The 23427-nt window shown below is 33.8% G+C and overlaps 2 protein-coding genes across 2 annotated transcripts; both read left to right on the forward strand.

Moving 5' to 3' along the window:
* The first annotated feature begins 3477 nt into the window (after positions 1 to 3477).
* On the forward strand, positions 3478 to 9514 carry LOC136025252 (dnaJ homolog subfamily B member 14-like). Its single transcript, XM_065701096.1, has one exon. The coding sequence runs from the start codon at positions 8626 to 8628 to the stop codon at positions 9433 to 9435; it is 810 nt and encodes a 269-aa protein (XP_065557168.1). The 5' UTR covers positions 3478 to 8625; the 3' UTR covers positions 9436 to 9514.
* Positions 9515 to 13952: 4438 nt separating this feature from the next.
* Positions 13953 to 21540, forward strand: LOC136025531 (dnaJ homolog subfamily B member 12-like). Its single transcript, XM_065701561.1, has 2 exons — positions 13953 to 14411; positions 21346 to 21540. The coding sequence occupies exons 1-2, from the start codon at positions 13953 to 13955 to the stop codon at positions 21538 to 21540; spliced, it is 654 nt and encodes a 217-aa protein (XP_065557633.1).
* The last annotated feature ends 1887 nt before the right edge of the window (positions 21541 to 23427 follow it).

Below are 23427 nucleotides of genomic sequence, written 5' to 3' on the forward strand. Positions count from 1 at the left end.
TCGGTTATGTGGTGTGTGTTTCTTTTTGTGTTTGCACTTGCATTGATGATTTCTTTTTTCACTACAATAATCCAGGTTGGATCCAGTGCTGGTGGACATTTTTTTTTAGATATGCTTCACCGACAGACCTTTAGCCTGGTCCAGGTGTTAAACCTGATATTGTTAATTATTGGTGAGGTGGCACTTCTACAGATAGAATGTTTTGAAATCTAATTTAGGTTTCACTTTAGTTTTTTATATCTATTGACTTTTGTATCTATTCACCTTGGCATGATTTTTGGACTTTGCTTTGTATGTTGCTACGATTTTGATCTACATCTTAATATTTAATGCAACAAAATTTGAATATTAGCCTTGTAACTTGGAACGATCTTTTGAGAGGTAGTAAGTGTAAAAGTCGTTGTTTTCTTTGCCGAGACTATTTCATCCCTCGGACTTATGTTAAGAGTACCTTGTATAACAAAAATTTTGCATGCATGTTATGAAGTAATGTTAATTGTAAAACAACTAATGTAATCTATTTATTAGAATATAAAAAATGCTGGTTACAATATGTGGGGAAAACCACTAATAATATATATATGAGATTTTCTGGGAATAAAACAACAATTAATAAGGAAAAAACTAATAGCTATCTAGATGAACATTGTAATAATGGTACGTGTTCCTTATCAGATATAACTATTACAATTTTAGAAGATTTGGAATTAGATATTTTAAATAAAAAAGGGAAAAATAGTAGACTTTTCAAGCGAGAGGATTTCTGGATCCATACTCTCGGTACAGCTTATCCTTTAGGGCTAAATAAACGAGTAGCTTTATATGGATACATGTTTCAGGTTGTTGTTAAATCTATTGATGGTTTTATGGACCATCCTCCTTTTGATTCTTCCTGTAAACGTAAAAAACGATCAAAAGGGCATAGGAAAAATAATAGAAAAAATGAACTGGATTTAAATAAGTTTTCTATAGATCTATGCCAGCTATTTCAGGCTAAGAGTATGACTTATGAAATAAAATGTTTAAATAAATTATCGAGGAGGAATTTGATAAAACTGTTCTGGATCGTAAAAAATGAAACAGCTCTTGAATATAAAATTAAAGTAATATACAATGCAATTTGCATTCTAGCAAAAACGAAATTTATTTCAAAACAGAATAAGTCTTATAAGATTGCGAACAAGGATAACAGATTATATTTACCAATTAAGTTTTTATATTTATAGTTGATTATAAGTTGATTATATTTACCAATTAAGCAGATTGGAGATGTTAATTTACCAGAAATTTTAAATCAGCGAGAGGTGAAACAGGTCCTTCTTAGTAATTTGGACTATAATGGTAGTCCAATTTTAACTTATAAATTCTCAAAAACAATCGGGAAAATGACTTAATTATAATTTAGCACTTAAAAGATTGGACAGTGATACAATTAGGAAACCTGTATGTAAATGTAACCAACTGGGTCTGCTTGTTAATCCCACTTAGCAACATGTTATAACAGGGACTTATCAATAATAAAACAAGAAGATCTACAAAACATAATAAACAAAGGGGGAAAATTCCATCTTTCCCATCATTTGAAACCATCAATTATTCTTGGTAGCTTAAAAAATGATTTGATTTTTTATTGATAAGTGGTACAAGAACGAGAATAAAATAAAGGGAGTTTTCAAAATTGGAAGAAATTAATTATTAGCAGAATACATAATAAAATGTATGTTAACTTACAAAACCGTAATAATGATTCATTATCTTATAATGCTAGGATAAAACAAGGAATAACTAATCTACAGAATTAATTTGTAATTGTACCTGTGGGTAAAGCTAATAACAATATTGTCATAATCAGTCAGAAGCTGTATTGTGATGTTCTAACATGGGAGTTATCTACAAACAATGTTTACGAAAAGATAAACCTAGAGGATGACAACTTAATTGAAAGTACTGAGGATAAATAAAGTTTAACATTACAATTAAGGACAACTATAAAAAGTTATCTTTCTTATATTGGACAGTAAAATTTCATAAAAATCCCACTAAACCACAGTTTATTGCTGAAGCAGCTACATGTCCAGCTCGAACTGCTGCTACTGACCTCTCTTTAATTTTAAGGGAAACTATAAATAGATTTAAAACCTATTGTTCTTGTATTAAAGAATTTTCGAAATTTAGTCCATACTAGAGTGTTAATAATTCACTGCAGGTGATAGACTATTTAACAACGGTATCGGCTAAAAATAGAATCCCTTGATTTTGCAAAAATGTACACAAGTCTATCACTTAAGGTAGTGTTAAAATTTTTTTTAAAGCGGCTGTTAAGAAATCTTTCCTTTTATCAAAAACGAGGTTCTTAAAAATAGACACTTGTAATAAAAAATCTAGATGGACTAACAGTACAGTTAGCTCAAGATGTTCGAGCTTAGACATGATTTTTGACTTATTGGAATTTGTTTTATATAATAAATTAAATAAAATAAACTAGTTTTTTTAACTGAAAGTAAGGAGCGACATTAAAACTTAAAACGAACAGAAATTACTCCGTATATGAAATGGGTTGTCCCCTCCGCAGTCCCTCGCTCTTTACGCTAAAGTTTGACTCTTTGCCACAATTCTACTTTTTAAAACAACTAAAAACTTTAGCGTAAAGAGCGTGGGACTGCGGAGGGGACAACCCATTTCATATACGGAGTGATTTCTGTTCGTTCTTAGTTTTAATGTCGCTCCTTACTTTCAGTTAAAAAAACTAGTTTTTTTTATTTAATTTCTGAACGTTTTTGAATTAATGCATGTTTGATTTTGGCTCTCCGCACATAAATTATTGAAATGAAATTAGTATATTAATTTTTTTTTGGCTAAATGGCTTTCTCTTAGTTTTGATCAGACTATTTTGAGAAAAAAGGGGTGGGGAAGGAGGCCTAGCTGCCCTCCAATTTTTCGGTAACTTAAAAAGGCTACTAGAACTTTTAATATTCAACGAACGTTTTTATTAGTAAAAAATATACGTAACTTAAGAATTAACTTACGTAACAAACTTTTATATTCTTATATTTTTATTATGTGTACGAGGGGGTTTGTACCCTCGTTAATACCTCGCTCTTTACACTAAATCGTAAGTTTTGTTCCAATTCTTTAAGAATGACCCCTGAATCAAATAGGCCGTAGAATAAATAGTTGAAATCACTAAAAATATTTTAGCATAAAGAGCGAGGTATTTATCTCCTCCTAAATACCTCGCTCTTTATGCTAAAGTATTTTTAGAACCCTTCATATGCGTAATAATCTCTGTTCGTTTTAAGTTTGTTTTAAATTTCAATGCTATTCCTTACTTTCATTTGAAAAAACGTTTTCATGTTTATTTTTTCATTGTTTTTTTTTATAGTAATGCTAGAAAATCCTGCGCCCTTTTCATTGAATTTTTTCCCCCATGGCATATTTCTCCAAGGAAAGATCCTCCCACATAGCCCCCTCCCTCAACCCTACCCCCAAAACCAAAAAAATCCCCCTGAAAACGTCTGTACACTTCCCAATAACCATTATATATAAACACTGGTTGAAGTTTGTAACTTGCAACCCCTCCCCCAGGGACTGTGGGGGAGTAAGTCATCCCCAAAAACATAGTTATTAAGATTTTCGACTAGGCTAAACAAAATGGCTATCTCAAAATTTTGATCCGTTGACTTTGGGAAAAAAAAAGAGCGTGGGAGGGGGCCTAGATGCCCTCCAATTTTTTTGGTCACTTAAAAAGGGCACTAGAACTTTTCATTTCCGTTAGAATGAGCCCTCTTGCGACATTCTAGGACCACTTGGTCGATACGATGACCCCTGGGAAAAAAAAAACAACAAAAAAACAAACAAATAAACACGCACCCGTGATTTGTCTTTTGGCAAAAAATGCAAAATTCCACATTTTTGTAGATAGGAGCTTGAAACTTCTACAGTAGGGTTCTCTGATACGCTGAATCTAATGGTGTCATTTTCGTTAAGATCCTACGACTTTTAGGGGGTGTTTCCCCCTATTTTCCTAAATAAGGCAAATTTTCTCAGGCTCGTAACTTTTGATGGCTAAGACTAAACTTGATGAAACTTATATATTTAAAATCAGCATTAAAATGCAATTCTTTTGATGTAGCTATTTATATCAAAATTCAATTTTTTAGAGTTTTGGTTACTATTGAGCCGGATCGCTCCTTACTACAGTTCGTTACCACGAACTGTTTGATATATAAGATTTAATGGTAATTTGTATAAGCAGATTGTGGGAATTCTTATGGAGGTAATGCCAGTCCATTTATAGCTGACTCTTTTTTAAGTCAACTAGAGTATAAACATATGATGGATAAGAATAAAACAAATAATTTCAAACATGCTTTTTCAAATAGTAAAATATATTTAGATGATATTTTGGTTTTAAATTGTAAGGAATTTATTGATATTTCTAAAAATATTTATGCATTAGAGTTGACTCTTTATTTAGTGGTGGCACAAGTTTAGAAGATCATTTCTTAGATTTGAAAATTAATATCTATATATATAAAAATAAGTTGTCTGTCCGTTACGCCAGATTATATCTTCTATATATATATAAACGAAAACAAACTAAAATGTAAAAACTGGGAATTGCATAAATATTTCGAAATATTTTAACAATAGATTAAAGTAATTTGGAAACCTTAAAACAGATACTTAAAATTTGAGGTTTATTATAAATTGTTGAGCTTTAGCAAGCTTGGCATAAGAGGAATTTTTAGTATAGATCTTAAAATGACAGAAGAAACAGCCGAGGAAGCTGCTCAAATAGTTAATTCAAAGAGAAATTTTAGTATAAATCCTACAATGGCAGAAGAAACAGCCAAGGAATCTGCTCAAAGGGTTTATGCCAAAAGGCTTGCGGCTAAAGAACGCAAAACCACGCAGTTAGATGAAAATCCACCTGGACAGCGAGAGTCAAAACGTATCAAAACTGAAAATGATAGCGATGATGATTGGGTTTGGGATTTTGACTTGGATAAGGTCATCAATGCCTACCAGATTTTAGTAAAAAAACAAAGGTTCGGCGATATGTATTTACGTCTGAAAAATAAAGAATATAAAGAAAACTGAAAAAAGAAAAGTGGTAAAAAACTAAAAAAAAAAATTAAAAAAAACAACTTAAGAATAAAAAAAACGACTAAAAAATTAAAAGAATTAAAAAAGAAGAAACCTAAAAAGAAAAAACTTAAATAAAATACAAAAAATAAAAAAGGTAAAAAACTAAAAAGAAAATAAAACTAAAAAAAGCTAAAAAAACTAAAAAGAAAAAAAACTAAAAAAGCTAAAAAACTAAAAAAAGAAAAAACTAAAAAAATTAGTAATTGCACAAATATTTCAATATATTTTGACAATAGATTAAAGTAATTCGAAAACCTTAAAACAGATACCCCAAATTATAAGTTTATTATAAATTGTTGGAGCTTTACATGCTTGGCATGTAAAGATTTTTCCAAGTGTCAATGTTAGAAACGGGAAACTGGGACACAAATGACAACCGGGACACAGGGAATATAAATGACGACCGGGACACTCAAAGAGAAATTACAGACCGGGACACAAATGACGACCGGGACACAGGGAATATAAATGACGACCGGGAAACTCAAAGAGAAATTACAGACTGGGATACCGGGACACAAATGACGACCAGGACACAGGGACACAACTACAACGGGGACGCCGGGGGCACAGGGGGATATATAAATGACGACAGGGACACAGGGAATGTTCGATTAGCAATCACCATCAACAAAGCTCAAGGGCAATCGTTAGAAAAATGCGGTATAGATCTGAATACGGATTGTTTTCCCATGGACAATTATTATGTTGCATGTTCAAGAGTTTGTCTGTGTGTCGAGTGACGTCATGTTTGTGTGTCGACTGACGTCATGTTTGTCGACTGACGAAATTACAGACCGGGACATCGGGACACAAATGACGACCGGGACACAAGGAATGTTCGATTAGCAATCACCATCAACAAAGCACCGGGACACAAATGACGACCGGGACACAGGGAATATAAATGACGACCAAGACACTCAAAGAGAAATTACAGACCGAGACATCGGAACACAAATGACGACCGGGACAAAAATGACGACTGGGACACCGGGACACAGGGAATAAAAATGACGACCGCGACACTCAAAGAGAAATTATAGACTGGGACCCCGGGACACAAATGACGACCGGGACACAGGGAAAAAACTACAACAGGGACGCCGGGGGGCACAGGGGGATGTATAAATGACGACGGGGACACAGGGAATGTTCGATTAGCAATCACCATCAACAAAGCTCAAGGGCAATCATTAGAATAATGAGGTATAGATCTGAATGCAGATTGCTTTTCCCATGGACAATTATATGTTGCATGTTCAAGAGTCGGTAAACCTGACAATCTATTTATATGCACAGACAATGGAACAGCCAAGAATGCTGTATATTCATATGTTTTACATAGTTAAAAATATACATATATCTATATATATTCACAGGTGGGACACAGGGACACAACTACAATGGCACGTAACTAATATGGCGCGTAACGACTTACGTGCGCGGGGGGCTTGGGGGGCATGAAGCGCCCACACCAACTAGGTGTTGGGGTGGCGCGAAGCACCACCCCAACAGCTAGTTTCTGATAATAATAAATTAATTTTTAAAACGTATAATAAAACTGATGATATATTCAAACATCACATACTCAGCATTTTCCTAACAATTATTAGATATGATAGACTTTGTAGTAGTTATACTGATTTTAAAAATAGATGTAAAATTTTAAGCCCAAAATCGATTTTAAAAGGTTTCTCTGTAAATAAATTAACTTAGCAATTAAAAAAAATTAGTTTTCATTATAATGAACTTTTAAGTAAATACGGAATGAATTATCAAGTAATACTTAGCGAAATCTTTGGTTGATTTTGAAATCCCTGTAATTGGGAATGGTGGGTCCTTTATCTTTGACAACGGATTGCCGGTGGAATTTGCATAAGATATATTTTTTGAAAATTTTAATTTGAATTCACTTCCTAGAATTTTACTTAGGTTACATTTGCATAAATATATTGAAATTAAACATCTCACAATGGTCACACAATGCCCATGTCAAATCTAGCGGTCAAGCAAAATTCAATACTATATTATAAGTTTTATTAGCTCACTTGAATTCAAATAAACCGGCTTATTATGGTCCTCCGGCTATTCAACACTGCGATCGATAATCGATATGTTGATGTATCCGGTGCGAATAAACTAGTTTAATTTATCCTACCGCGCATCATAAGAAAAACGGGGTAGCATGCTTGTCACTTTTTTATTCATCAAAATTCTCTTCTTATTATAAAATACATTTAAAATCCAACCTGTTATCAATTCTGTGAAGGAAACGTATGATAATGTAAACCTGTTTTATTCAACCCAGACGTAACGAGGCTTCAAGTGCAAAGAGAATAAGGCTGTTGTGGTTTTGATACCCTTAGTGGGAAATACTGCTTGGCGCTCTGCTTTAACGCATTTGCTCTACAGGGGCACTCTTCTCTTACGTATTGGGCCTATAGCGGTTCTCTGCTTTGTATCATTGCTGCTTTTGTATCAACACCACTTTGGACTTCCAATAGTGTTAACAAACCATTCATTTTTTATTAGTAGAGTATGTCTTGTCAATGAAAATTTAAGAAAAGGGTATATTGTTGTTTTTTCTCTTACTTCTGCTTTCTTACTGTTACTAAATGCATTTAAAATTCCACCTTATGTCCACTCAGTCAATGAAACTTGTGATAATGTAAACCAGTTTTATTCGACCAGGATGTAACTTGGCTGCAGGTGCAAAGATAATATGACTGTTTTAGTATTGATGCCCTTAGCGGGCGCAGTTCTTGTATCCACAATATCAAAGGATACGTTTGTTGCAGTATTGATGCCCTTGGGGGGAGCAGTGCAATATACAGTGGTTGTATGCATAACCCCTACACTACTAGTGACTAAAAAGATGACCATATTTGTTTCAATTTCTTTCCGTTTTAGTTGAATGGCCCTCTATAAGCTTAAGTGCTACTGGAACCATGATTATGGAAAACATACATTACACATTAGAAAAATTCTTCGGCTTTTCTTGGCAAGAACTAGTAAAGAAAAAACTACGTCATCATTGCTGTTACCCAAGACGCCCTTTTAAGTCTATTGATTCCACATCGCAGATTTCCTAACTTTTTCTTGATAGCTTTCGTCAATGACTTGACCTGTCACCTATTTATTACAACAATAACATCATTACAACTGACGCCTAAGATATAGTTTCTGCATAACGTAATTGATGATTGTGGCCTGCGATTATGACGCAAATCCTCATCTTGTATTCAAAGATGTGGTTATTATGTGAAAAAAAGGAGTCTACTTTAAATATTCAGTTTTATTAATTGCAAAATAAAGTATAGCCAAATGCAAGTATATTAAAGTAATTACAAAAGCAAGAAATTTACATCACAATAAATCAATAGCAAATTTAAGAAATAGCAATAGCGAATATTTAAAAGCTTATAGGTCTAAGCTAGTATTCAGCTATTTCTTACATTGAACTTACGCTAAATGCTGTCAAACAGGGATGATGCTGTGAAGTTTATCAGATTAGCTGAAGAAGCTATCGAAGTCGGTAATTTGGAAAAGGCTGAAAAGTTTCTTCAGAAAGCACAAAGACTTTATCCTCTTAAAAAAGCAAAAGACCTCCTTGAAAGAATAAAATATATGGACAAAGAAAATATGACTAAGCCTAATACTCGAAATGGTTATGATGGTGATTCCCCCTTCAATACTAGACAGAGCGGTCAGTCACCTTCAAAAACAAGAACCAGGACCCCCCCATGTAATAGCAGCTATGAGGCAGAATATTCCAAGGAGGACGTAGATGCTGTCAGAAAGATTAAAGCATGTAAAAACTATTATGAAGTGCTGGGTATTCAAAAGGGTGCTAGTGAATTAGATTTAAAAAAAGCATACAGAAAACTAGCCCTTCAGTTTCATCCTGACAAAAATAAGTCACCAGGAGCTGTCGAAGCGTTTAAGACGATTGGTAACGCCTTTGCCATTCTGAGTGACAAAGAAGAAAGAAGAAAGTACGATTCATATGAAGGTGACAAGGAGCAGATGGATATACATAGGCATTTTAGATGTTCATCACCTTTCTATTCTAAGACTTTCTATTCTACTTACTCCGGAGAAGAAATCAGCGCAGAGGACTTATTTCTCATATTTTTTGAGAAACGAGGAAATTGTTGGAAATCTTCGAACGGCAGGTATCAAGATGCAAAGAAACCAGAGCAGGCTCTTTCTAATTGGGATCTAATCCTTAACATGTTTACTCTCTTCGGTTTAGTTCTTATAAGACTTATTCTGTTTTGAAATAAATTTCGTTTTTGCTAGAATGCAAATTGCATTGTATATTACTTTAATTTTATATTCAAGAGCTGTTTCATTTTTTACGATCCAGAACAGTTTTATCAAGTTCCTCCTCGATAATTTATTTAAACATTTTATTTCATAAGTCATACTCTTAGCCTGAAATAGCTGGCATAGATCTATAGAAAACTTATTTAAATCCAGTTCATTTTTTCTATTATTTTTCCTATGCCCTTTTGATCGTTTTTTACGTTTACAGGAAGAATCAAAAAAAGGATGGTCCATAAAACCATCAATACATTTAACAACAACCTGAAACATGTATCCATATTTAGCTACTCGTTCATTTAGCCCTAAAGGATAAGCTGTACCGAGAGTATGGATCCAGAAATCCTCTCGCTTGAAAAGTCTACTATTTTTCCCTTTTTTATTTAAAATATCTAATTCCAAATCTTCTAAAATTGTAATAGTTATATCTGATAAGGAACACGTACCATTATTACAATGTTCATCTAGATAGCTATTAGTTTTTTCCTTATTAATTGTTGTTTTCTTCCCAGAAAATCTCATATATATGTTATTAGTTGTTTTCCCCACATATTGTAACCAGCATTTTTTATATTCTAATAAATAGATTACATTAGTTGTTTTACAATTAACATTACTTCGTAACATGCATGCAAAATTTTTGTTATACAAGGTACTCTTAACATAAGTCCGAGGGATGAAATAGTCTCGGCAAAGAAAACAACGACTTTTACACTTACTACCTCTCAAAAGATCGTTCCAAGTTACAAGGCTAATATTCATATTTTGTTGCATTAAATATTAAGATGTAGATCAAAATCGTAGCAACATACAAAGCAAAGTCCAAAAATCATGCCAAGGTGAATAGATACAAAAGTCAATAGATATAAAAAACTAAAGTGAAACCTAAATTAGATTTCAAAACATTCTATCTGTAGAAGTGCCACCTCACCAATAATTAACAATATCAGGTTTAACACCTGGACCAGGCTAAAGGTCTGTCGGTGAAGCATATCTTAAAAAAAAATGTCCACCAGCACTGGATCCAACCTGGATTATTATTATAGTGAAAAAAGAAATCATCAATGCAAGTGCAAACACAAAAAGAAACACACACCACATAACCGAACAAGACTATTTTCCTACTTTAGTAATTAAGATAGATAAGTGCTTGAACAAGGCCATAACCCTACTCACCCATCCAATTACATAGGTCAAAGAGCATAACCATACATATTCAACCGCAAAGTAGTCCATGGACAGGCATTTGTGTCGTCAGTAAGCATAAGTCGTCATAAACCAACTTCTTAAGATTGTAAATCAAACAAATAGTTGAAAAGCGACCATCCAACAGAAGGACTTATCAGGAGAATACGCACTTGCCTATATGGTTTTGTCACTTAAATTCCTACCCAGGCAAAGTGGCCCGCCTACCATAAGCTCTATATGGTATCCCAGTGATAGGTATCGCCCCTGAAATGCATGTATATCAATAAACACTTACAAAACAACCAAATAGCTCCTGAACTAACTTTTCCTACCTTGGTTTTGGCCCTCGTGCATTTGTCGTAAACTAAATGATCCTACATCTAAGCCTTGTAAGCTTGTTAAGGCTTGTTAAGCCTGACTAAAACGCTTTTAACTAAACTAAACGCTTGTTAAGTTTTTACAATGTTATAATTGATTTAATCATGCAGACATCATAATATAAAGAGCAATCTAAAATTGAACCTTAAAAAACCTAAAACAATTAAAAATTCGGTTTGATGAACTATGCTATTTTTTGGTAAATACAATCATATTAATCTTTTGCTGCTACAAAAACTAATTCGGAAACATAATTTTTTTATCAAGATCAGTAAATTATGGATCTTGAGTACCTCAAAGGGTTGTTTTCTACTTAAGTAGTTGAATGCTGTGTTACAAACTAAATTTTGGACAAAACTTTAACAAACTTTAAAACTTAATGATGAATTGTATTTTTCTTCAATAAGTCCCTGTTAATGTTTCTACTACAGAATTTCGGTTCAATGAGGAGGGATACTATTGTTTATATGGATTGAAATTCTGTGGAGCTTTTGATCTTTTACGTAGCTAAAGCCATTACAACGCCTACAATAGGATTCTCTCACCGGTAAATATATTACATACAAATAGGAAAAGAAAAATTTCTTTTCAATTGCTGAACACAAAGTTGGCTGACTTTGCCACCCCCCAAATATATTTTGTAGTGGGGCTCATAATAGCTAGTTTTCACCAGGTGTTTACTAGGGTAGTTTTACCGTCTAATAAAAGACGTATCTGTATTGAAGTTTTATGTTTCTGTGTCAACGCTTTTCATGTTTCTAGGGCTTAGATTACCTAACCAAAAAATATCTAGAAGAATATGTATCTGAATTCTGACCAATTTATTAATTAATGATTAATTTTCTAATTTAATTAAATGATCGATTCTTTTCAATTAATTTGCTTTTTTCTATCTCTTATTCATTGCAGGTAGTTTCAAAGACACTGGGATAAATTTCTCCAGTAGGGAGGCCTGACGCCAGAATAATTCTTCTTGTGAATAAGTTATTTTTAGATGCGGTATAAGCTTAGGGTTAAAGCAGTACATGAGGAAACATGTTTAGAAAACAATTCTTACTTCATAATATGTAGAATAATCCTAGTTGACATATTTTGCAGGGCGAGAAACCTTATCTTCACTATTTTCCTTGTATTTCCAGTTTTTCTATCACATTTCTAAATGTTTGTGTCTATTCTCCTAGTTCTGAAAATCGTTTATAGACAAACACCCAAGCACCATCTAACCAAAATATAACAGTTCAAAATAGGAATGAAACCTTCTAATTGACAGTGAAACAAATGTAAATTTTTTTAACTGCATATTTCGAACACATATACTGTTTCCATTATCAGCAGTAAAACTAAAAGACATTAATAAAAACAAACAAAATTTATACCCAATAAACAAATTACATTTAGTTTATTGCTCTTATTTTTTTTATTGCAACAGCGGAAGCAAATCTCCTTAGCCTTTTCGGGTCAGGCTCATTAGCTTTATCTGACATATCAGGTGGAAAGAGGTCAAGCTCTTAGGTGAAATGATATTTACTTTATTTGACCTCAGTAAATTATCATAAATTGAATTCAATCCAAATTCACCTATATCTCAGTTTATCGAATTATTCTTGAATATAATTTTTTTAATCTCGATCGTATCCCAGAAAATTTGCTTTAAACCTTGGTCCTTAGAAATCAAAGAAACATTTTCAAACAAAATTAAATGATTTGGAAGAATGAAAAAAGAAATCACCAATGCAACAGCACAAACACAAAAATAAACATACACCATAAAAAAAACAACATATAAACAAAAAAAGAAAGACAGATGGAGAAAGGAATACTGTTTTCCTACTTTAGTTATTAATATAAATCAGTACTTTAGTGAGGCCTTAACCCTACTCATCCATCCAATTACATAGGTCAAACAGCATAGCCATACACAATCAACCATAAAGAATAATCCATGGATAGGCAGTTGAGTCCTAAGTAGGTATAAGTCGTCATTTACCAAATATTAAAAACAATAAAAAAGACAAAAAATTCCGATAGAGAATAATAATAATAAGTTCCGATAGAGCCGAAGTGAAATCTTCAGGTTTGGAATTTTGCTTTAAGGACGATGAAATAGAACTATGATGTTGTAGCAAACGGATGTTCAATCCTTTCCAGAATAAAAAAAAAAAAAAAAACTAGCCAAAGTATTACCGCCTCTTAAAATTACCTTTAAATCATTATTTTGTAAAATTCTTTTAAGTTTTTCACTCAGCCCTGGAACATATGGCAAAGAACAAAAAACATCTTTCTTTTCTGGTATTTCCAGGATATCTTTACCCTCCATACATACAAAAATGCACTTAAAGGAGTATGGAAAAGAAATTTGCGATTAATACACATCAACAGAAAATCTAAGACTGACTCAGACCGCTTTCTGTATCTGCCTTCAAAAACATGTATCTTATCACATATCTTCAAAACTCTGTAACATTTGGAGATATGAGTGTTACTAAACCGAATAGGAACACTAAGAAAATACTTACAAAATTTGAAAAAGACAGACCGAATTTGCTGACGTTCTGAAGAGGTAAAAAACTTCCATAATGGCACAAGAAAAAAGTTTCTCAAAAAATATGAGAAATAAGTCCTCTGCGCTGATTTCTTCTCCGGAGTAAGTAGAATAGAAAGTCTTAGAATAGAAAGGTGATGAACATCTAAAATTCCTATGTGTATCCATCTGTTCCTTGTCACCTTCATATGAATCGTACTTTCTTCTTTGTCACTCAGAATGGCAAAGGCGTTACAAATCGTCTTAAACGCTTCGGCAGCTCCTGGTGACTTATTTTTGTCAGGATGATTGAGAAAATAAAAAGACCTCCTTGAAAGAATAAAATATATGGACAAAGAAAATATGACTAAGCCTAATACTCGAAATGGTTATGATGGTGATTCCCCCTCCAATACTAGACAGAGTGGTCAGTCACCTTTCAAAAACAAGAACCCGGACCTCCCAATGTAGTAGCAGCTATGAGGAAGAATATTCCAAGGAGGACGCAGATGCTGTCAGAAAGATTAAAGCATGTAAAAACTATTATGAAGTGCTGGGTATTCAAAAGGGTGCTAGTGAATTAGATTTTAAAAAAGCATACAGAAAACTAGCCCTTCAGTTTCATCCTGACAAAAATAAGTCACCAGGAGCTGCCGAAGCGTTTAAGACGATTGGTAACGCCTTCGCCATTCTGAGTGACAAAGAAGAAAGAAGAAAGTACGATTCATATGAAGGTGACAAGGAACAGATGGATATACATAGGCATTTTAGATGTTCATCACCTTTCTATTCTACTTACTTCGGAGAAGAAATCAGCGCAGAGGACTTATTTCTCATATTTTTTGTATGTAGATTAGTATATATATTTTTTTATTCTGTAGATTAGTTATTCCTTGTTACAAGTGTCTATTTTAAGAACCTCGTTTTTGATAAAAGGAAAGATTTCTTAACAGCCGCTTTAAAAAATTTTTAACACTACCTTAAGTGATAGACTAGCCGATACCGTTGTTAAATAGTCTATCACCTGCAGTGAATTATTAACACTCCAGTATGGACTAAATTTCGAAAATTCTTTAATACAAGAACAATAGGTTTTAAATCTATTTATAGTTTCAATTAAAATTAAAGAGAGGTCAGTAGCAGCAGTTCGAGCTGGACATGTAGCTGCTTCAGCAATAAACTGTGGTTTAGTGGGATTTTTATGAAATTTTACTGTCCAGTATAAGAAAGAGAACTTTTTATAGTTGTCCTTAATTGTAATGTTAAACTTTATTTATCTTCAGTACTTTCAATTAAGTTGTCATCCTCTAGGTTTATCTTTTCGTAAACATTGTTTGTAGATAACTCCCATGTTAGAACATCACAATACAGCTTCTGACTGATTATGACAATATTGTTATTAGCTTTACCCACAGGTACAATTACAAATTAATTCTGTAGATTAGTTATTCCTTGTTTTATCCTAGCATTATAAGATAATGAATCATTATTACGGTTTTGTAAGTTAGCATACATTTTATTATGTATTCTGCTAATAATTAATTTCTTCCAATTTTGAAAACTCCCTTTATTTTATTCTCGTTCTTGTACCACTTATCAATAAAAAATCAAATCAGTTTTTAAGCTACCAAGAATAATTGATGGTTTCAAATGATGGGAAAGACGGAATTTTCCCCCTTTGTTTATTATGTTTTGTAGTATCTTCTTGTTTTATTATTGATAAGTCCCTGTTATAACATGTTATTAAGTGGGATTAACAAGCATACCCAGTTGGTTACATTTACATACAGGTTTCCTATTGTATCACTGTCCAATCTTTTAAGTGCTAAATTATAATTAAGTCATTTTCCCGATTGTTTTTGAGAATTTATAAGTTAAAATTGGACTACCATTGCAGTTCAAGTTACTAAGAAGGACCTGTTTCACCTCTCGCTGATTTAAAATTCTGGTAAATTAATATCTCCAATCTGCTTAATTGGTAAATGTAATCAACTTAGAATCAACCATAAATATAAAAACTTAATTGGTAAATATAATCTGTTATCCTTGTTCGCAATCTTATAAGACTTATTCTGTTTTGAAATAAATTTCGTTTTTGCTAGAATGCAAATTGCATTGTATATTACTTTAATTTTATATTCAAGAGCTGTTTCATTTTTTACGATCCAGAACAGTTTTACCAAATTCCTCCTCGATAATTTATTTAAACATTATATTTCATAAGTCATACCCTTAGCCTGAAGTAGCTGGCATAGATCTATAGAAAACTTATTTAAATCCAGTTTATTTTTTCTATTATTTTTCCTGTGCCCTTTCGATCGTTTTTTAACGTTTACCAGGAGAATTAAAAGAAGGATGGTCCATAAAACCATCAATACATTTAACAACAACCTGAAACAGGTATCCATATTTAGCTACTCGTTCATTTAGCCCTAAAGGATAAGCTGTACCGAGAGTATGGATCCAGAAATCCTCTTGCTTGAAAAGTCTACTATTTTTCCCTTCTTTATTTAAGTTATCTAATTCTAAATCTTCTAAAATTGTAATAGTTATATCTGATAAGGAACACGTACCATTATTACAATGTTCATCTAGGTAGCTATTAGTTTTTTCCTTATTAATTGTTGTTTTATTCCCAGAAAATCTCATATATATGTTATTAGTTGTTTTCCCCACATATTGTAACCAGCATTTTTTATATTCTAATAAATAGATTACATTAGTTGTTTTATAATTAACATTACTTCGTAACACGCATGCAAATTTGTGTTATGCAAGGTACTCTTAACATAAGTCCAAGGGATGAAATAGTCTCGGCAAAGAAAACAACGATTTTTACACTTACTACCTCTCAAAAGATCGTTCCAAGTTACAAGGTTAATATTCATATTTAGTTGCATTAAATATTAAGATGTAGATCAAAATCGTAGCAAGATACAAAGCAAAGTCCAAAAATCATGCCAAGGTGAATAGATACAAAAGTCAATAGATATAAAAAACTAAAGTGAAACCTAAATTAGATTTCAAAACATTCTATCTGTAGAAGTGCCACCTCACCAATAATTAAGAATATCAGGTTTAACACCTGGACCAGGCTAAAGGTCTGTCGGTGAAGCATATCTTAAAAAAAATGTCCACCAGCACTGGATCCAGCCTGGATTATTGTAGTGAAAAAAGAAATCATCAATGCAAGTGCAAACACAAAAAGAAACACACACCACATAACCGAACAAGACTATTTTCCTACTTTAGTAATTAAGATAGATAAGTACTTGAACAAGGCCATAACCCTACTCACCCATCCAATTACATAGGTCAAAGAGCATAACCATACATATTCAACCGCAAAGTAGTCCATGGACAGGCATTTGTGTCGTCAGTAAGCATAAGTCGTCATAAAACAACTGCTTAAGATTGTAAATCAAACAAATAGTTGAAAAGCAACCATCCAACAGAAGGACTTATAAGGAGAATACGCACTTGCCTATATGGTTTTCTCACTTTAAATTCCCTACCCAGGCAAAGTGGCACGCCTACCATAAGCTCTATACGGTATCCCAGTGATAGGTATCGCCCCTGAAATGCATGCATATCAATAAACACTTACAAAACAACCAAATAGCTCCTGAACTAACTTTTCCTACCTTGGTTTTGGCCCTCGTGCATTTGTCATAAACTAAATGATCCTACATCTAAGCCTTGTACGCTTGTTAAGGCTTGTTAAGCCTTACTAAAACGCTTTTAACTAAACTAAACGCTTGTTAAGTTTTTACAATATTATAATTGATTTAATCATGCAGACATCATAATATAAATAGCAATCTAAAATTTAACCTTAAAAAAACCTAAAACAAGTAAAAATTCGGTTTGATGAACTATGCTATTTTTTGGTAAATACAATCACATTAATCTTTTGCTGCAAGAAAAAAAAAATAATTCGGAAACACAATTTTCTATCAAGATTAGTAAATTATGGATCTTGAGTACCTCAAAAGGTTGTTTTCCACTTAAGTATTTGAATGCTGTATTACAATCTAAATTTTGGACAAAACTTTAACAAACTTTAAAACTTAACGATGAATGGTATTTTTCTTCAATAAGTCCCTGTTAATGTTTCTACTACAGAATTTCGGTTGGATGAGGAGGGATACTATTGTTTATATGGATTGAAATTCTGTGGAGCTTTTGATCTTCTACGTAGCTAAGGCCATTACAACGCCTGCAATAGGATTCTCTGACCGGTAAATATATTGCATACAAATAGGAAAAGAAAAATTTCTTTTCAATTGCTGAACACAAAGTTGGCTGACTTTGCCACCCCCCCCCCCAAATATATTTTGTGGTGGGGCTCATAATAGCTAGTTTTCACCAGGTGTTTATTAGGGTAGTTTTACCGTCTAATAAAAGGACGTATCTGTATTGAAGTTTTATGTTTCTGTGTCAACACTTTTCATGTTTCTAGGGGGACAAAAAATAGTTGATTTATTAATTTAATTAAATGATTGATTCATTTCAATTAATTTGCTTTTTTCTATCTCTTATTCATTGCAGGTAGTTTCAAAGGCACTGGGATAAATTTTTCCAGTAGGGAGGCCTGACGCCAGAATAATTCTTCTTGTGAATAAGTTATTTTTAGATGCGGTATAAACTTAGGTTTAAAGCAGTACATGAGGAAACATGTTTAGAAAACAATTCTTACTTCATAATATGTAGAATAATGCTAGTTGACATATTTTACAGGGCGAGAAACCTTATCTTCACTATTTTCCTTGTATTTCCAGTTTTTCTATCACAAAATATAACAGTTCTAGGAATGAAACCTTCTAATTGACAGTGAAGCAAATGTAAATTTTTTTAACTGCATATTTCGAACACATATACTGTGTCCATCATCAGCAGTAAAACTAAAAGACATTAATAAAAACAAACAAAATTTATACCCAATAAACTAATTACATTTAGTTTATTGCTCTTATTTTTTTTATTGCAACAGCGGAAGCAAATCTCCTTAGCCTTTTCGGGTCAGGTTCATTAGCTTTATCTGACATATCAGGTGGAAAGAGGTCAAGCTCTTAGGTGAAATGAGATTTACTTTATTTGACCTCAGTAAATTATCATAAATTGAATTCAATCCAAATTCACCTATATCTTAGTTTATCGAATTATTCTTGAATATAATTTTTTTTAATCTCGATCGTATCCCAGAAAATTTGCTTTAAACCTTGGTCCTTAGAAATCAAAGAAACATTTTCAAACAAAATTAAATGATTTGGAATAATGAACAAAGAAATCACCAATGCAACAGCACAAACACAAAAATTAACATACACCATAAAAAAAAATATATAAACAAAAAAAGAAAGACAGATGGAGAAAGGAATACTGTTTTCCTACTTTAGTTATTAATATAAATCAGTACTTCAGTGAGGCCTTAACCCTACTCACCCATCCAATTACATAGGTCAAACAGCATAGCCATACACAATCAACCATAAAGAATAATCCATGGACAGGCAGTCGAGTCCTAAGTAGGTATAAGTCGTCATTTACCAAATATTAAAAACAATAAAAAGACAAAAAATTCCGATAGAGAATAATAATAATAAGTTCCGATAGAGCCGAAGTGAAATCTTCAGGTTTGGAATTTTGCTTTAAGGACGATGAAATAGAACTATGATGTTGTAGCAATCTCATCTTTAAATTCTGATTAGTGCGTCCCACATAAGAGCTTCCACAAGCACATGGCCTTTTATAAGCCCCACTTTGCTGCTCAACGGATGTTCAATCCTTTCCAGAATAAAAAAAAAAAAAACTAGCCAAAGTATTACCACCTCTTAAAATTACCTTTAAATCATTATTTTGTAAAATTCTTTTAAGTTTTTCACACAGACCTGGAACATATGGCAAAGAACAAAAAACATCTTTCTTTTCTGGTATTTCCAGGATATCTTTAGTTTAATTTATTTGAACCCTCTATACATACAAAAATGCACTTAAAGGAGTATGGAAAAGAAATTTATGATTAATAAACATCAACAGAAAATCTAAGACTGACTCAGACCGCTTTCTGTATCTGCTTTCTAAAACATGTATCTTATCACATATCTTCAAAACTCTGTAACATTTGGAGATATGAGTGTTGCTAAACCGGATAGGAACACTAAGAAAATACTTACAAAATTTGAAAAAGACAGACCGAATTTGCTGACGTTCTGAAGAGGTAAAAAACTTCCATAATGGCACAAGAAAAAATACACGGAAAGCAAAAAACCAGTCATAAAGCCAACCGAGCACTTTTTTTTGTTTTTTTGTCAAAGTCTATAGGACTTTCTCAATTTCTCTCTCAACTTATTTATTGTTAGTCACCCTGTTGCTCGAATCGAGGTCCCGAATGTAAGTCCAGGGGTACTTGAGAGACGACCTGGATCAGAATCAGGGCTTACCTGAATTTTTTTTAATCGGACGGGTTATGACAGCCAAAAACGAGAAATTCAGTTTTAACAGAAATAACCGACAGCCCGATGTACGGCAACCCGGCATAAAGGCTATTCGCAGCAGCCTGCAGTGATTGCAAATTATCACATAGCAGAAGAATGTCATCTGCATACGAAAGGTAACTTGCGTCAATAGATAGCTCGATAAGAAAATGCGGTATTCTGCTGGTTACACAGCGGATGGCATTGTTAAATATTGCAAGACTTAACACTGATGCACTCTTTAATCACAAGATTTTCACTTTCACTAACAGTCAGTTTAAACCTCGCAAATATTGTAAAATAGAATGGAGAGAACTTGTCGATTAGAGGGTATTTTTGCATCATTTATTTGATAGCTAGGCGATCCAATTAGGTAAATATTTTGTTTATAAATCCGTATTTTCACTGACATGTTTCAAAAATCGAACTTAAATTTTTTTCTAGACAATATAGGATTATTACGAAACTTTTAAGAAGATATGCAAGCTGTAGAGGCTACTTTAGTTTAGCTTGTTTGTGTTTGAGATATACCTATTTTCGAATGACGATAATTTTAACCACTTATGCAGTGATTGTGTTGCTACAAATATATCGAAAAATTGCAGCAGAAGAAGCTGATATTAGCCTAAAAAGCATTCTAAAAATTAAGCGTTTAAAAATCCGGACCGCTGGCGTTATCTATTATTGAAATTCTCATCACATACCAACTGTACAAACCTTACGAAGATGTCACAACTGTTCAGTTTAAGGAAAAAGATATGGTGCGGCAACCGCGCAGGTAGAAGGGTCCGAGAACGCAGAGAGCACCGTGTACTTTATAACGGTGATCCCAGTATTCCAGTAATCAGTATAGTTCGCAATGACAGCGTATCAAAAAAGTCAAAGAATAAGCGATATGAGACATGCTTTGTTATTACAAATTCCTCAGAGCCTAAACCAACATTGAAGCCCTACTACAGCGACGAAGCTTCGAACAACTCGGATCCTGTGCTAAAACCTGTCACTCTAAGCGCCTAAACAAATTTCCCAAGCCTGATTCTGTGCAATTCCAGATCACTGATGAATAAAGTAGACGAGTTAGAACTTGTCTTACGATCAACTGGACACCACTAGCAATAATTACCGAATGTTGAGAAATTACTACTGAAACAGGCGCTATCTGAACTTCTTCAATACCAGGTGTGACAGAGACGACACACGACGTGGAGGTAGAGTAAGCATCTATTGCCGTGAAGACTTGCCATGCAGACAACTTAATAACTCTTCAGATTCCTGTCATAAAACAATCTGGCTGTGGTGCAGACCGAGAGGGTTACCAAAAACTTACTCGTGTATCCCGAAGGTGCTCGCAACAGACGTGAATTAGTAACGTTTCGGCAGCATCAAGTTGACAACTTTCGGAAACAATTCAGTAATCCAGCTTTCATCGAAGCTGGAGACTTTAACTTAACCGACAAAGTGGATTTCAAGTGTGTTGGATCTGCAACAAGTGGTTAATGTTCCCACTCATGAAAGTGGAAGCCTACTAGACCTCATACTAACGAATCTTGAGGAACCACCAGTTTCCCTAGGACCACTCGCTAAGTCAGACCCCAACGTTCTCTGGTAGAAAGCAAAGAGCAGAAATCATATACAGAAACCGAAAAAGGTTAAAATAGTTTACAGACCCCTAAGTGAAAGATACATCCAAGCATTTGGCAGGTGGATCGCTAACTTTGACTTCGATCCAATTTGTGTTATAAAAAATATTGATGAAAAGGTCAAGACATTATACTCGATTCTGCAGCAAATGTACCATGAAATTTTCCAGTTAAGGAACGCACGATATGTGAGACGGATAAGCCGTGATTAGATACTAATATAAAAAATTGATCAAAGAACGATGCAAATTCCATGCTGCAGGTGACACACTGAGTGCAAACAAGATAAGAAACAAAGTCGTCTCAGCCCTCCGAGCTTCCCGAAAAAGATATATACGGAAAAAAATAGTACCGCTCCTCAAGTCAGATTCTCACAAGTGGCACGACGCAGTAAAACGGCTTAGTGTGAAAAAGAAAGGAAACGAAATACGAATCAATAACCCAGATGTTAGTCTGATAAAAGCCTCAGAAGCCAACGAATTGTTTACTCAGATTTGTACTACCCACCCAACTGTAAGTGATGAACAAATGTGTGACATCATGAACAGCAGTAGTACAGATGGAATTTTAGAGGTGTCAGAAATGGCAGTTCACTATGCAATCGGACGACTACGTAACAACTGTGCCTCATACCCAGGTGAACTCCCCGTAAAATTACTGAAAGAGTACTCACCTTTCTTAGCCAAGCCTATAGCATCAGTGATAAACCAATATTTTTCAGAAAAATCATTTCTGAGGATGTGGAAAGCTGCATATGTCCGTGTTATACCGACAGTCAAGACACCCCAGTCCTGTGACCAACTGAGACTAATATCGATAACTCCTAACTTAGCAAAAGTAGCTGAGGGTTTTATCTACCGTTCTTTGTTAGAACAAAATGCTCCTGCGATCGATCCGTACCAATATGGTTGCATACCAGGCAGCAGCACGGCAATATATCTGGTGCGAATATATCACTTAATCGTCCAGTGGTTGGACACTTCCAATAGTACTGTCGAATTATTTCTGGCGGACTACCGAAAAGCATTCGACCTTATCAAACACATGAACGCATTAACTAATCAGAAAAAAATGGGAGCTAAAAAACAAATACTACTATTAGTGAGATAATTTTTACAAGGGAGACGGCAATCAGTTTACCCTTTGTTTGCAGAAGATACCTGCTCTGAGTGGTCAGAACTAACCTGTGGATGCCCCCAAGGAACAAAATAAGCTGCTATTTTATTTCTTGCCGTCATCAACCCTATCCTTGCAGAATTTGAAGAGCGTTTCAAGTTTGTTGATGACTTGTCTGCACTTCTCAGATATATAGTCGAAAATGCAGTTGCAAAACAGCAGTATGGCCCAAATTTCTTCACAGACTTCATCAACCAGTGTAAATCGAATAGTCTACAAGTAAATGAACAGAAATCAAAAGTTTTACGATTTAATCCACTCAAGCGAGATATCACTACCCCAGATGCTCTGTTTCCAATTGTTTCATTCAGCCTATATTGAGCAAAATGGCTGTCTCAAAATTTTGATCTGATGCCTGTGGAAGGAGGACTAAAAAGTACCAGGGAGGGGAGCTGGTTGTTCTCCGATCACTTTTGAATATTAAAAAGAACACTAGAACTTTCAATTTCCAATCAGCTGAGTCCCATCCGAAGTTTCTACAACCAGCCTTTTCATATGCAGTGGATCTGTAAAAAAATATATCGGAGCCTCATGGCTCTTTACTAAGGCCAATGCTAGAGTCTCCGAG

The sequence above is a fragment of the Artemia franciscana genome, chromosome 3 (assembly GCF_032884065.1).
Source record: "Artemia franciscana chromosome 3, ASM3288406v1, whole genome shotgun sequence".
Taxonomy (NCBI): Eukaryota; Metazoa; Arthropoda; class Branchiopoda; order Anostraca; family Artemiidae; genus Artemia; species Artemia franciscana.

Bases quoted from the DNA above. Each gene is read 5' to 3' on its own strand.
- LOC136025531 (XM_065701561.1), top strand. From the start codon at position 13,953: ATGGTTATGATGGTGATTCCCCCTCCAATACTAGACAGAGTGGTCAGT. The intron at 14,412-21,345 runs GTATGTAGATTA...GCTGTGGTGCAG, and splicing joins ACTTATTTCTCATATTTTTT to ACCGAGAGGGTTACCAAAAA.
- LOC136025252 (XM_065701096.1), top strand. From the start codon at position 8,626: ATGCTGTCAAACAGGGATGATGCTGTGAAGTTTATCAGATTAGCTGAA.